Genomic DNA, 16288 nt, shown 5'->3' with positions numbered 1-16288 from the left:
GGCCTTTCCTCTCGGAGTTGTTTCTCTGATGTGGTCAACTTATGATGTCTTATTTCCTCATTTCTAGAGCCATGCCTTGAAATTCTCCCCCGGTTAATGGTCGTACTTGATTTCAAAGGAGATGAACCGTGAATCTCAAAGAAAGGGTCCAAAAAACTACATGGATTCCAAAAAGTCCAATTTTGGTGGCATTTGAATTTATTTTTGGTAGTTATGTTGGAGAGAGGGGAGTACAAACCTTTAAGGTAGTTAAGACCGTTGTGCCACCTCATGAGACCGTTAATATCTGCAATTTATAGTGAATATCACTATATTCGTGATCCAAGCGGTACAACGATTCATACAACCAAAAAGAGGGGACCCCCACATTATCCTCCCTTTCACAATCTCACGTCATTCGGACAATAATAAAAACCAACAACATTTATAAAAGAACCACAACATCCTTGTCCCTTCCACAAACTCCCACCATACCCTCCTCTCTTTCACAAACTCTTACTATTCATGCCCACCAGCAAAGACAAAACAAAGAAACACAAAAAAACTTACCTCTGCTCACAATAGCTTTCACTTTGGAGATTGTAGCCGAAAAACTAAAAAATAAAAAACTTCTTTTTTTGCCAGAGAGTAGTCTGAATTTCACTGGAACTTGACCGAAGATTTTCGTTATTGTCCGGAGAGCATAGACTCTGGCCATATAACTGGCAACTGTCGTAAAACCTTTGGCTTCATGTGGCCCCAAGAAGTTAAAAAAAATAAAAATGTAGAAAGCTGGAAAAAGAAAACCAAATGGTCTTATGCGGCTTGGGCCTCTTGTTTTCAATCCATCCATATCTTTAATGGGGCCTGTTGGGTTATCTTAAAGCAAATCCATCCCTTCTCCATAAAGGGAATTTTAATTTCACGTCGTTGACCCAAGTTTGAGGGCAAAACTCATCACAGATGGATCACATATGAGAAAATAGTTCATAATTAATGCAAAACATTGGGGTAGTTGTGGGGCACAAAGAACTTCAATCAAAAAATAAGAACAAAAAAAATAATAATCCTGTCAGGTTCATGATTGTCCGATTAAAATGAACAAATTAGATCGTCCAATGGGTGAGCCAAATTTTAGTTTTTGGTGGGGCTCACATGCCTTTTCAAAATGCTTTTCATTTTTTAAAATGAGAGCATGCCGCATGAGCCGTAATTGTGGCAAAGGGACATTTTTGTCTTAAAAAAATAAAAAAGTAGATTCATTACCAGAATTCCTTAAGTTTCATCTGCACGGACTCATACCGTGGCCACGTCACAGTGCGGGGCCATAGGGACCGAAACCCCCCGTGATAGGGATCTTAGTTTAATCCATACATGTCATTCAAATCCAAATGCATCACATTTAATTAGGGGTGTAGACGAATCGAGCTAGCTCGGATAGCTCGCTTGACTCGACTCGAAAAGGCTCGATTCGATTCGGTTCGAAGTTGAGTTCGAGCCGAGTCGAGCTAATTTTTTGAGCTCGAAAATGAGTTCAATGTTGAGGGTCAAATATTGCATATCAGACCCAGTTGTTGCATAGATTTACACGCATGATACCGCTTAATGGCCTGATTAATCGTGTTTGTAATGCAGAGTGTATGTACGAGCCTGGACCGAAAAGGGTGCTTAAAGCATGGACTTAACGCTCTAATGACACCAAAGCATGGGACGGACTCTAGAGACCCAAGATCAACAGAATTACACATCAGGGACCTGGAAAAATCGAGAAACCGAAGCTCAAACGGCCTGAAAGTCAGCCAGAATGCAAGATCACAGGGTTCCCACCATCCGATCAGTTCGAAACTTCATACATGGCCTGAGGACCATAAATTAACCGTACACATCGAAAATCAGCCATTGGATCTCTTTGGAAATGTCCCAACGGACAGATCAGCCCACAACTTATCAATCTGGGGCCCGCCTGATATCTTGAAATACTTCAATTTTGGTGTCAACCATTTAAATCATATGGCAACCAGGATGGACGGAGCTGATCTCTCATATACATCAGCATGGGACCTACATGTGCATCGCACTTGTACAGCATGGGTGCACCAGGCGTGCAAGGAAACTCCAGGACGGTTTGACCGTCCTGGACTCGAACTGTTTCACAAACAGAGAAGGAAACCTTCTCTGTTTTTCTTTCATGCGCAGCCGACCGCGGGAAGTAGCAGTGGGCCACCATCAGCATGGATTTAGATGATCCACACCGTTCATTCGTACAGTGGGGTAGCTATAACCCTCATCTAGGTGACCTTTTGGCCCCATGCAGATGCAAACACTAAGATCGATGCACAACATAGGATGAACGGTGAATTGAGTGAGTACAATGGGCCGCACAAGAACCTACGAAAACTACTCCTCCCCGACTGGTTTTTCACAAGGATTTCAATGGAGGGTGGGGATTTCTCAACCGATTTCGATCATGGCCTTCACCAACGTCCCAGCGCAAGAAGCGCCAAGCTCTATTGCGTGCAACCGGGATTTTCGGGCCGTTCCGTGATCAAGATGCTAATCTGATCAGCAATCCAGTCCGTTCAAATGATAGAGTAAGCGATCTTGAACCCCACCAAGAAGTCCGATTCTAATTCTGGACGATCAGTCGTCCAAAATCTCAAGCCAAATGGAGGTGTGTTTACGCATTCCGTCTGCTGCGCACGTTGACGCACACGCCTATGGACTGCGTATTTCACAGCAGCTGTTTCGGACCCGTGGATATATAAAATAAAGGGAGTTTGGCTGCTGCAGGAGAGAGGGAGGAAGGTTTTGGAGGGCTGGCACCTGAGGAGGATTGGGGCTGGAACGGGAGGTCGGTTTTGGTTTGTGCTCGGTGAGGAAAACATTGGCTGCTGGACGTAGGCTGCTGCTGAACGTGGGTTGCTGCTGCACGTGGGAAGCAGCAGGTGGTTTTTGAAGATTGGGAGCAGCGGCTCGGTTTTCTCTCTCTTTCCTTCTTGTTCTTTTCTTTTCCTTTTTATTTTTATTTTGTTGTTTAATCAGCCCATCCATGTGTGGCTAATCCTCTTAGCTAGGGCTAAGAGGTGAAGCTGTAGCGAGATGGGAGACTACTCTATGCTTTTAATGTGAATGCATGAACTGAATTTGTTCTTTGATGATTATGAAAGGACTATTATTTCAGTCTTTAATGGTCTGTTGTGACTGAAATTACAATGGGTTTGCAATGGCTTTGAATATTTCTTTTTCTCTTTTGATGTTTATGACGTCAGGAGGCCCTGTTGTTCATCATTGTTCCATAGACATGGTAGGATGATAGTACCCTTCCTGATCTTCATACATTGTTGATTGGTTGGTAATTAGTTTAATCATGTTGTTTGCTTTGTCTCCTGGGCATGGTTAGATGATGGAATCCATTCTAATTCATATACCTTTCATCTCTCAAAAACCAGATCAAGTAAGTTCAGTTTGAGTTCCATAATCCTTGATGCAGGTATAAGATCTCCCTGATCTCTACAAGTGGATCCTCTGAAACCCTAGTTTCCTTCCTCTGAATTCCTTAAAGTTTTAGATAATTATTCCACAATTATTCCTTAAACTCTATTTGGTTTAGATCACATCTTAGTCTAGTTCTAGTTCTACTTGGTTTCAGATAACGTACAGGTATCAGTCCCTGTGGATTCGACCTCGGTCTTACCGAGTTTATTACTACATCACAACCCTGCACTTGGGGTGTGAACATTCAAGCCGAGTTCGAGCAGGCCCCGGCTCGAATCTAGCTCGAATCGAACTCAGATTGAACCAGTTTGGTGACTCGGTTACTTTGCCATTAATGTTGCTCACCAAATGTTTAATAAAATGACTCAACGAAGTGTGGCCTGTGGCAAGAAAGGTATGTACATGATATGTATGTGTATCACACATGAATGATAGGCTGTATGGGTTCATATGGGCCTGAAAAAGCCTATTATTGGGGCGATAGCACCGACACTATATAAAGATAGAAGAGGACCGTTGTATCTCATATCGAGTCTCTTTGGCTACAGGAGAGGACTGCTTTAAATCAAGGTCTTAGCCAAGCACCCCTGTATCCCATATCGAGTCTCTTTGGCTACAGAAGAGAAGAGGGTTGCTGCATCATTGAGTTGCTTTACAACTAAGCAATGTTCGGCTATCTCAATAAATGGTGTTTGCCTACATTGGAAGTGGATTGGCTGGTGTACCACATAGCAGCTATGTAGCTACTGTATTGATTTTATGTTGTTTAGAAGGTATTTTGTATCGATTTTATGTTGTTTAGAAGGTATTTGATAAAATACCTATAAAACCATTGCTTTTGTTTCACATACAGAGGAATTTTGAAGGTACATCTAGGTGTTTGTGGAAATGCCTCAATGGCGAACTCGGCTCGATCTTGGCTCGAACTCAGCCTGAGTTGTTGACCGAACCGAGCCGAGCTGGTCAGGGTCGAGGACCGAGCAGAGCTGAGTTCGAGCCGAGGTCAGCCAGTCAGCTCGATTCATTCGACTTGATGTACACCCCTACATTTAATAGTCCATGTTGTGTGAGGGCATACCCAACCAGAAATTGGCGTTTTAAAACGAGAAATTTATCACTGTAGACAAAACCTTTTATCCAACGATTTTTATGAAGCAATACAAACTTAAGTGACCAACTTCGACTAGCACGTGCGGACAGTGAATTTAATTGAGGATGAAAATACCCCTGCTTTTTAAGTAAGCCGGTCTATGGCTACAGATTTGTGGCCCTTTATGGCTACGGATTATAACCATAGCCATAGGCATTGTAGCCGATCTCACAGCCGACCTTAACATTAGGACAAGACATTGAAACAGGGTCGATCGGGTCAGTGGGACAGTGACTCGGGGTTGACCGGGTCAGTGGGATGTGGCTTTTTGGACCATGCTCCATCCACATTAAGTTGATTCAAGTAGCATTTTTCTACTGCAATATGAAAGTGGCAGTTGCGATTTGAATAACATTTTTCTAATGCAAGATGAAAACAACATGAATTTGTGAATCTTTTCTTTCAAAATCATGCATCATGATGCATTCTTCTTGCATTTGGGCATCAAATACAATGGGGCAAATTTCACATGCATCATTTATCGAATCACCTATGAATCTAAACACGTATTGAACAATCATTCCTGTAAAAGAAATAAATTAGAGAGGCAAAGAACAAGAAGCGATCAATTTCTTAGAGAAGAAAATGAAAAATGATCCAACATTCTCATATGATGGTTAAATGATTTAACATGCATAAAATCTATCCCATCCCTCAGGTAGACCATTCCTTGTTTGGCCTTGATCCAAAAATCAACTGATTCAACAATCGCCCTGTTCAAAAGTATATAGAACGTCGGAAACCACTAAATTCTCATGGCATGGCCAATATTGGAATCGCAAAAGAATATGAAGAAGAAGAGACTTCTCTATCCATGACACTCTCATTCTAGAAACTCAGATTCCATTGAACTTAAGTGGGGAGTTCCACACATCCAAACAACTCCTAAGATACTTCATCGAAACCAACTAACCATGTGAGACACTGAAGAAAGGAATTGATGGCAGGTTAGGCATACTCATTCAACTAAACAAAGAGAATAAGAAAACCTAGTGATCATGGATACAGATTGTATAAATGAAAGATAAGGAAACATAAGATTTACTAAATAATGAGAGCAACAACATGCAAAGTATGTATTTTAGTACTAGTTAAAGTATGCTTTTTAATTAGTGGTAGTTAAAAATCATGTCTTTGCCTAAAGTTAGAACAGCCAGTAGTTGGGCATAAACAACCATCCACCTGTGAGATAACTCAGATTCCAATATGACTTGCTAAAAGTCAGTGCAACCAGAGCCATCACGGTGGAAGCAGCCTTCCAACAAAAGGTTAGGTTCAAATTGGCACAACAACTTAACCCATTCGATTAGTTTGCAATAGCTTTAAAAAATTGCTGAAATAACAGTATTCCAAGCATGCTACGAATTGGACTAAGCCGTGTGGCATATTGACTATTATCTTAAAGCTTAGAACAGTCCAAAAGGGTCATACCCTAGCCAAAGGTGCATCTAAAATCTTATCCAAAATCAGGACCACACACTCCTAGGAATTGAGTGAGGCAACCTAGGAATTGAACGAGGCAAGGTAAAAATTGAGCGAGGGAACCTCACAATTGAGCGAGACAACCTAGGAATTGAGTGAGGCAACCTAGGAATTAAGCGAAGGAACCTAGGAATTGAGCGAAGCAAGCTAAAAATTGAGAGAGGGAACCTAGGAATTGAGCGAAGGAAGCTAGAATTTGAGCGAGGGAACTTATAACTTGAGCGAGACAACCTAAGAATTGAGCAAGGGAAGCTAGAAATTCAGTAAGGCAAGCTAAAAATTGAGCGAGAGAACCTAGGAATTAAGCGAGGCAACCTAGGAATTGAGTGAGGGAAGCTAGAAATTGAGCGAGGGAACATAGGATTTGAGCGAGGCAACCTACAAATTGAATGAGGTAACCTAAGAATTGAGCGAGGGAAGCTAGAAATTGAGCGAGGCAACCTATAAATTGAGAACGGCAACCTAGGAATTGAGCAAGGCACGCTAAAAATTGAGCGAGCGAACCTAGGAATTGAGCGAGGGAAGCTAGGAAATGAGCGAGGCAACCTAAGAATTGAGTAAGGGAACATAGGATTTGAGCAAGGCAATATACAAATTGAGCAAGGCAACCTAAGAATTGAGGGAAGCTAGAAATTGAGCGAGGGAAGCTAGAAATTGAGGGTGAAGTCCATCTCGATAAAGATTCTACATACTTTGAATCTCGATATGCCTTTAGAGTCTACATACTAGTTTGAAGGCATGCCTATTACAAACGTAATCAAAGATCAATACAAGTAGAAAAAATATGAATTAATAGAAAAAACAAATTAGCGATAATCCGAAGTAAAACGACAATTGGGTCTATTGATGGATATGTGTGGCAACAACTCTCCTAACTTGAGCTTGATGGTTGTGGCTTTTGTTCAGTGCTGCAAAGATGCTACCAATAGATGACATCCGATAAACCTCATGTTTTCGTAATATCGGAAGATTATCCCAAGGAAGCATTTGTATTCAGCAAACCTTGGTACAAGCCTCAAACTTAACACTTCCTCTCAAGCCAGAGTATCCAAATGTTGCCCAGCTTGGTATAAGCCTACACAATCAAAACTCACATAATCAAAACTCAGTGGACTCGGTTGACCCTGCTTATCTAAAAAATCAGTGGGCCCGGTCAACCCCGAATATCTGTTCACTTACCCGGTCAACCGGGGCCCAACTCGGTCGACCCCGTTTGGATACCACTAAATAAGTTACTTTTTCTACTTGCAGCAGTAGATAAGTAACTTATTTGAGATAAGTAAGTTTAGTTTATGATATGGTCTTAATCTTTAACTTAGACAGTTGGTTGGTTTAGGTCTTCAACCTGGATGGTTGGATCTTAATTCATTATTCATATATTCAACTTGGATGGTTTGATCTTTAGTCAGGACCCTCATATGGGCTTAATCTTTATTTGCTTAGAAATGATAGTCCTTGTGGTCTCCCATTAGATGATTTAATCGTCTTTCGTTAAGTCAATATGATCATTTCACTTATGGTTGTAGCCCATGGGTGGGCTTAATAAAACCATCTATAAACTTCACCATCAATTTAACAGTGTGCGAGGGAACCTAGGAATTGAGTAAGGCAACGTAGGAATTGAGTGAGGCAAGCTAAAAATTGAGCGAGAGAACCTAGGAATTGAGCGAGGCAACTTAGAAATTGAGTGAGGGAACCTAGGAATTGAGCAAGGGAACCTAGGAATTGAGCGAGACAACCTACAAATTAAGCGAGGGAACCTAGAAATTGAGCGAGGGAAGGTAGAACTTGAGTGATGGAACATAGGAATTGAGCGAGGCAACATAGGAATTGAGCGAGAGAAGCTAGAAATTCAGCGAGGCAAGCTAAAAATTAAGCGAGAGAACCTAGGAATTGAGCGAGGCAACCTAGGAATGTATGTAATGTTTGACATAATGTTTATATTAAACCCATGAAAGTATATATTTTACCTCAAAATGAAGAAATTTCAAGTCTTGGATATGCCATAAGCAAATGATCACATCCGAGTGACTTACTAACGATATTTATCTATTAATTTACATGAATAATATTTAGACTGCGCAAATTATTGAGTGAGGGAACCTAAAAGTTAAGCAAGGCAATCAAGGAATTGAGCAGGGCAAGCATGAATTCAACGGGGTAAACTGAAAATTGAGCGGAGCAAGCATGAAATTTAGCAGGGCAAACTGAAAATTGAGTGGAGCAAGCATGAAATTTAGTGGGGCAAACATGAAATTCAGTGGGGCAAATTGAAAGTTAAGCGGGGCAAGCATGAAATTGAGCGGGGCAAACACAAAATTGAGGGGGGCAAGTATGATATTCAGCAGAGCAAGCATGAAATTCAGCGGGGCAAATTGAAAGTTGAGCGGGGCAAGCATGAAATTCATTGTTAATCAATGGTAGGTTAATATCATTCATTGCCTCTACAACTGAACCATACAAGTAATAGGCAAAACTTAGGAAAATTTCACTATTTGGTGTTTTAAAATTAAGGTATTTGTCACAGATACACATAGTTCCGACACTTGGATCATCTTCGAAACACAGAATACAATGCCAGTCTCTGATTCTCTAGCCTTGGTGAATAGATATCTAGAAGAGATTCTAGTTATTGGAAATCCCATATAATTGATGTGGAAATTGCCATTAATGACCTTAATTCTGATATATAATAGCAGATGAGAAAATAAAAATGTGGAGTAGCTGGACATTGAACGATTAAAAGCATTAACTACTTCTGTTACTTTTCTACATATATACACAAGATTCATAGGTTGAAAATTTTCCATTGAGTTTGTGTTTTATGTTCGGTTAGTACGTAGAGAAGGATAAGCTCTTTATAGCAAATGACCTACGACTGAAGAAAATTTTCAAGTAAATTGTACGAGGTTTACAGTAATCTTATAGTGCAGAAAATTTTCAAGCATGTGTATTTCAATCCGAGTTCTTTCTCTAATCACGATAGCCTTGAGAGGGTTGATCTAAGGGATGGGTTGATTGCAAAAGGGTTGATTAAAACTATATTGGGTTATCTTGCTAACATAATGATTTCAAGACTAGCAAGATAACCCAATATAGTTTAACCAGCTCTTTTGCAGTCAACCCATCCCTCGGATCTACCCTCCCAAGGTTATCGTGATTAAAGAAGGAACTCGGACTGAAATGCACAAACTTGAAAATTTTTTACACTCTAAGATTACTGTAAACCTCATACAATGTATATTCAACGATGTATATAATACAATGTATATAACATGAAATGGTACATGAGTGGGACAATAATGTACAATGTATATTCAACAATAAAATTAATACAATGTATATAATACAACATCTCTCCAAAATTTCTCCCATGCCATTGACAAATATCATCTACAGACTAAAGACAAACAATCATATGCTATTGACGTTCTCCAATCGGTGGTGAATTTTTGCGTGTCTGTTCCTACCAAGGTGAGACCGCTACACAAAATGTCAATGAATTCCATTACGAATATGCCGCAGTCATAACCATTGTCCTGCTTCGACGCCGATTCATCAACTCTGATGGTCCATTTATTCCCTTCAAGCGCAGTGCTGTCTCCAGTGACATGGAAGAGAATGGAGAATGCATCAGTCATTTTCTTCATCTTTTACTTGTACTTTAATAATGGATTTGTGCATCAACTATCCATAATAACGATTTCTTTTACTTTAGGATAGATGACTAGCAAAAACTAATGTGAATTTTCATAATTTATGGGCGCATACACCTGTCTATGATTCAAAAAATAATATATTAGTCAAAATATGATAGAACACATAATAGTCAGATATGATGTTATGTGACGAGTGCATTATCCGTTCATAACACCAAATCGCTTTGGCGTATAGTTTATCTCGCTGCTTGGCAATTGCGTAGGCCGTGGTCAGGCATATTAAGTGCATAAGCATGCGAGTAATTTTTCGTTACATTACATGAATCCGTGGAAATTCCCTATCATATTTTTATAATATCTCTGTCAAATTTATGAATTGCTCGGGAAATTTCACCAATCATGAACCGAGAAGTAGGTCAAATGGACCAAAACCTCTCGCAAATTGGATTTATAGTTTGCTCAGTACGCTCTTATAGTACTGAGTTAACTAAGTTGGGCTAGCCTTGAATGTATGTAGACTATCCACGATGTTCATCCATTTTTCCATCTAAAGTAAGGGTTTCAACCCAAAATGGTGGTGGCATATCGAAATATCAAGTGGATCATACCACAAGAAACAGTGGTTCCACCGTAGAAACCTTGTCATGCCCCCATAATGATGTTTTATTTGTAATTCATTATGTTCATAGGATGATTTTTACATGGATGAATTGAAAACCAAGATACGAGCTTCATCCAGCAGTTCAATGGCCCACAAAAAATTTACACCGTTTAGGTAAATGTACTACATTATACCTGTGGTGCGTGCTTTCTTCTATGAAGGGACCATTTTCAAAAAAATAAGAGAATGCTGATGACTGGAGAACGTGGGATCCGACTAGAGGATGGTGCGATCCAAGCAACGGAAGTCGTGCAGGATTTTTTCTTCTTTCTTTTTTTTTTAAAAAAAGAAAAAATTTAAGTGGAGCGAGCGAAGGGAGGGAGAGGAAACGCAGCAGCGGTGAAATGGAGGGGTAGTTTCGTTCTCAAATTTGTTGTCCACACTTGCTAGTCTAAGTTGGTCACTTAAGTTTGTATTGCTTCGCAAAAACCGCAGATAAAAGGTTTTGTGTACGGTGGTAAATTTCTCTTTTAAAACCATGTGCAACTTTCAAATGAGTTATTTGACATATGTTGGCAGAACACGACGATGCACTCAGCCACCGAACATGTGGTGGACATGAACTTAAATCCAAACCTTTCAAATATTGGGATCCACTGTAGATGGGACATACCCTCTGATCAATGGATGTTTTCTAAATTGCTACGGGGATAGATATATCTTTCAGTTTAACCATCCATTAAAGATTCACCAATCAACCACTTAGAATCATATGACATGTGCACTTCTGAGCCATGAGTCATCTATGGTGGGCCCCACTAATCTCGTGATTATTTCGATGTAACGTGTGTGCCTGAATATGGATTATCATCCTCTGCAAGAGTACCAAAGTATTTTTTCATCCTCCCTTCTACCAATTCAAACGGAAGCCACTACTTACACGGCACCCCAATCCTATGGAAAACAATTGTCTTGGTACAAATGTGTGCTATTTGATTCCAAAAGTGGTGAGGAAAAGGGTATCTATAAATTACAGAGCGGGTGTAAATATCAAGAATAGTTATTTGATGCTCAGGCTATGTACGACCCTTGATACGCAGGCACAATGAAACTGTGTACACGGCATCCATCAACTAAAATTGAACCGACTGAATTGTTGAAATCACTATGCCTATTTCATATTTCCAAAATCAGATTGTTTGAATAATCCTAACCTCTGATTTATGCAAACTCGTTTTTGAAATAGGTCCCACTCGATAGTTTTTATCATTAGCCGTCTAGTAAATGGCCACCAATCGGATGGTCACATATTCAAATGAGCATAGTCTTTTTGTTCACGACAGATCTAAACTGGGACACATTAATTTGGACAGTTTAGTTCAACTTACTTTCATTGCACATAGTAATTTCTAAGTGCATGCGCATTGTCCATCACACTATACCGGAGTATCAAAGATTTTTTTTGTTTTTTTTTTCTCAAATATCAATTCTCTTTCTTTACTTGAAGTCTTAAGCACCTGGAATGAAGAAAAGAAAACAAAAACGCTTGCGTGCGTAGTTTAGGTACCTACGGGGGCTACTTTCTCTAAGGTGGGGAAACAGCTTATCGTGCATGAAATCCATTCCGTCCATCAGGTGCACCAATACTTTTTTCTCTTGATCCGAAAAATAAGGATAATTCAACTCTCAGGTGGGCCAACCCATAATATTATACCCGAAACCTCTAAAATCACGTGGAATGGCCCACCTTATTTTTTATCCTGTTATTTTTGGGTAGTTCTTTAATCCTTAAGAGGAGGATCAGATGAATGGATGGATTTCATATAAAACCACCGTGGGCCTTTTACAGTACTAATGGTGGGTGTGCCATTCCAACTATTTCCTATCTTGTGGTATATATAAATTTTGGATCATCTTTATTTTTGGTTCCATTCGTTAAAATGAGGAAAATTACATGATGGACAGTGTGGATTTCATGAAAGTTACACCCATGTGGGTCTCAGTAACCGAAATTACCCCTGGCAGGTACCTAGTGCGAGGTACACTAGCATCGCTTGGAAAAGGAAGGAGCATTCCAAAGTGGGAGACAATGTCTTTTTAGGAAGGTCAAAAGGGAGGAACAAAGAGGGGTCATGAAGTACGAAAAGATCCAGATAAGACCCATCCAAGACATTACCAAAATACCCTTTTGTTAATATTAAAAAGGAAGCTGAAAATTGTATTTATAATACTATATAATACATGTTACTACACCTACAAATTGTTAAATGATGTATTATAGTGATTGATCTGGACCGTCCAACTAGTGGACCTGATCTTGGATGAGAAATAACTTAAACGATGAGATGACTGGAAGTCATTTTGTCCATTCACTATCAATAAAAGTTTAGAGAAATAATCCACAAGAAATTCCGCATGGGGAACGGTTAGAAGAAGAAAATTGCTGCCACGTTTGATTGTCGTCACAGCTTTGAGTTGGCCCATCAATTTAACAGTCCAGATTAAATAGTGATTGTTTGAGTTATAGGTTTGGTAGCATTTATTTAATGTACCCGACGTGCTCGTACCGGGCCTAGAATAATGATGATTGATGCGAAATTCTATGGCTATACTCTCACGGTTGAGATCGAGGGTTTGATTGGGGTTAAATGTACAAACGATGGACAGGATCACGAGATCCTGTCCATTCATCAGATGAATAACATCACTAGAATTCACTGATAATAAAACTCAGGCCCACCCACTCATCTTCTGAGCAATAAATTCACATTGAATGTGGACCCATGACTATGTTTCTCTAACAGCCCACTTTTCACATTACATGTGGGCCACTTGATTGCTATACCAGCATAGTTTTTAGATATGTAGTTATAAATAGAGGAGTCTCGTGATTAATGTACAGATTCCATACACACGTGCCACATGAGTCCGTGCGGAGAGAGTAGGATTCATATGGCTACTCTCGCGTGTATCATTGAACGGCAAAATAATAATTACTTAAATAGTAAACGGCCAAAAGAAAAGAAAGGAAAGGAAAGAAAGAAAGGCGGTATAATAAAAAGGATATAGAAGGAGACGTTTTGACTAACCTTTGCATTCAAGAGATGATGGGCTCTGGACCCGAGGAGACAGTAAAAATACTCGGGTTCTGATCTTGCACAAGGGGTCATGGATCAATGATCTACACCGTTGATCCTTTCTATAGCACATGAATGGAGCATACCCAGAAAAGGTTCCACACAAGAAGATCTTAGCCACTGATCAACTTGGACCGTTGTTCATTAAATGTACATTGTCTCTATTTCTCATCTTAACCATCAATTAAGAGGCCAAAAAGATCCGATCGCATAAAATTGAGGAAGATGGTCCATCAAAATATGGCCCAAAAGATCCAATTGTCTGGATAAAACAAAGCAAGAGTCCACGTGATTAAACTGAAAACCCGAGTACTTTGTAGATATCCTTGGGTGGAGGCTTCATTCATATAAAGAAGGTGTTGATATATGTATGTATATAAAAGAAGATGTAGGATCGTCGTTACAATCTCTTCTTCACCTTTCCTTCTCACACTAAAAAGCAAATGCATCACCCCTTAAACCCTAATTCAAATGGGCTTAAATCACAACCTGGGCTTATGGGCCTTTCTCTTCTTCTTCTTCCTTGTCTTGCTCATCTCCTCCCTCCCTTCTCCTGCCATGTCCCATCAAATCCGAGCCAATGCGAATGCTCCTTCGCATTTGTCAAGGAGATTCCAAGTGTACAAGATCAAGAACACAACGCCTTACTTGTTGGATGAAGATCTCAACAAGAACAGCAACAGGAGGAAGAGGAGGAAGAAGAAGAAGATCAAGCCCTTTGAAACGAGGACTTTCTCAGCCATGCTTCCTAAGGGTTTCGTCCCTCCGTCGGGATCGTCGCCGTGCCATAACGACATGCCTGACTCGATCAACTTCTATTGTGACTATTCGACAACGAATCCATAGATCTCTCTCTCTCTCTCTCTCTCTCTCTCTCTCTCACATGAGATTTTCTACATTTAAGAAAGATTAGAAGGAGATGGTGTTTTAGATCATGGGTTTTGTTTCTCTTTTCTCCTTTTTCTTTTCTTTTCTTTTCTTTTCTTGAGTTAGGTTGGTGATAAAGGGTTTGTGGTGAGGGCTTTTACCGTTGTTCTTTGTTGTTCTTCTTTGATTATGTAAAGGAAAATTTGTTCTTCTTGTAGCTATTGAAAATAACAGAGATGGTGTTGTGAAAATTAATGAAGATATACTTTTATCGAATCCTCTCTCTCTCTCTCTCTCTCTCTCTCTCTCTCTCTCTCTCTCTCTCTCTCTCTCTCATTTTCTTATTATCAGTTCTTTATCTTCCATCATCTTCTTGTTCTCATAAAAAAAAATAACATGAGTTTTGTGTCTTGATATGATCCGATGTCCAAAACATTGAATGGGATTGTTTAGAATACGAACGGAGTATCGAATGAATCAGAAGCATTTAACCATTCATTTTTTCACCATTTTAGCAGTGTTTCATAACCTTTAAAATCATTTCAATCATGAAATTCTATTTTTATTCAGGAAAAATTTTATCAATTAACAATCCTAGAAATTTACATTTTCCTCACATATTGTCTGGATTTTTAATTTACAAAGAAAAACCCATATCAAAGTTTCGAAGGAATTATAGAATGTAATGATAGATCATATCAACGGTATGGATCAATGGATAGAAATGCCCAATGGGGCTGGTAGGACATGCAAAAACGATATTTCCGAGACTCAATCAAAATGATCAAATGATATGAAAACTGAGCTGTTTTCATTTTTGGGTTTTTCTTTTTCTTTTTCTTTTATTATAATTATAATAATTATAATGGTTTTTATAGATGTGTGCCATGGTACATTGATGTATTGCATGTGGGTTTGCATCGTTTGAGGTTTTTACTTTTGTGGGTCTTGGACATTTACGTAGCGTATACTCCATGCATGCAAATGGGCTCTCTCAACGATGTACTTGAGGAACCGGATTCTCTACAACACCCGTTGTACGCCGTGGAACAAAACCCGAGATCTGTGGGGCCCATCATTTTGTGTTTATTACATCCACTCTGTCTATCAGGTGCGCCCCTACATTTTAGTCACTAAGACGAAGAAAAAAAAAGAAAAAAGAAAAGAGAGAGCTCGATCTGCAATCCTGGTGGGGTACACCACAGGGGATAATGGGAGGGGACGCCAACCACATGTTTGTGTATTCGGCCGACTGTGGTGTTTATACTCCATCCAACCCGTTCATCATGTTATAATTACGAGGATTACGAGACAACCGAATATTCATCCTGATCCAAATTCAAACGGGCCATGCTAGATGATATTAGAGATTTTAGTCGTGATTTTATATTGTTTCCTTGGTGTGGTCCAACGGAGTTTAGGATCAATCTATTTTTTTCTACGTACGGTGAAGATGAGAAGCACGACATGATGGACAAAGTGGATTATGATACAATCAATACAGTGGCCCGAAAAAGCTGGGATGTTTTGCCCGCTGATGTGCAATTGGTGTTGTAGAGGGTTCCGGACCTCCGGTCCGTATTTGTCTCTCGGGGTTTTCAAAGCCCACACGCGTGTGCAGTACAGCTAATGTACACCCATACATGTGCCAACATGACATGTCGGTCCAAAATCCAAACCATCCATCAGAAGGGAACTACCGTATTGATGCCCTGGCCCGATAATCAGATTGATTCACCAGTCATTTAGGCAACAGTTTGCAAAAAAATAAAAATGTACGGTCTTGAAAACTTGACTAACCAGTCCACCTGTTTTCAATATTGGGCCCACTTGCTCAGATGACCATTTTATGAAAATATTTAGAATTTCGGACCAATCTGATGGATGGATTGGATCTCAGACCTACATGCATGCCCAG

The 16288-nt window shown here is 39.8% G+C and overlaps 1 protein-coding gene across 1 annotated transcript; it reads left to right on the top strand.

The window, feature by feature from the left end:
- Window positions 1–13974: 13974 nt before the first annotated feature.
- LOC131239104 (uncharacterized) lies at window positions 13975–14349 on the top strand. Its single transcript, XM_058236661.1, has one exon. It carries the CDS (start codon window positions 13975–13977, stop codon window positions 14347–14349), a length of 375 nt encoding a protein of 124 aa, XP_058092644.1.
- Window positions 14350–16288: the final 1939 nt, after the last annotated feature.

The sequence above is a fragment of the Magnolia sinica genome, chromosome 3 (genome assembly GCF_029962835.1).
Source record: "Magnolia sinica isolate HGM2019 chromosome 3, MsV1, whole genome shotgun sequence".
NCBI classification, from domain to species: domain Eukaryota; kingdom Viridiplantae; phylum Streptophyta; class Magnoliopsida; order Magnoliales; family Magnoliaceae; genus Magnolia; species Magnolia sinica.
The sequence above is the reverse complement of the archived record's forward strand: the minus strand, read 5'-3'. Positions and strand labels throughout refer to the sequence as shown.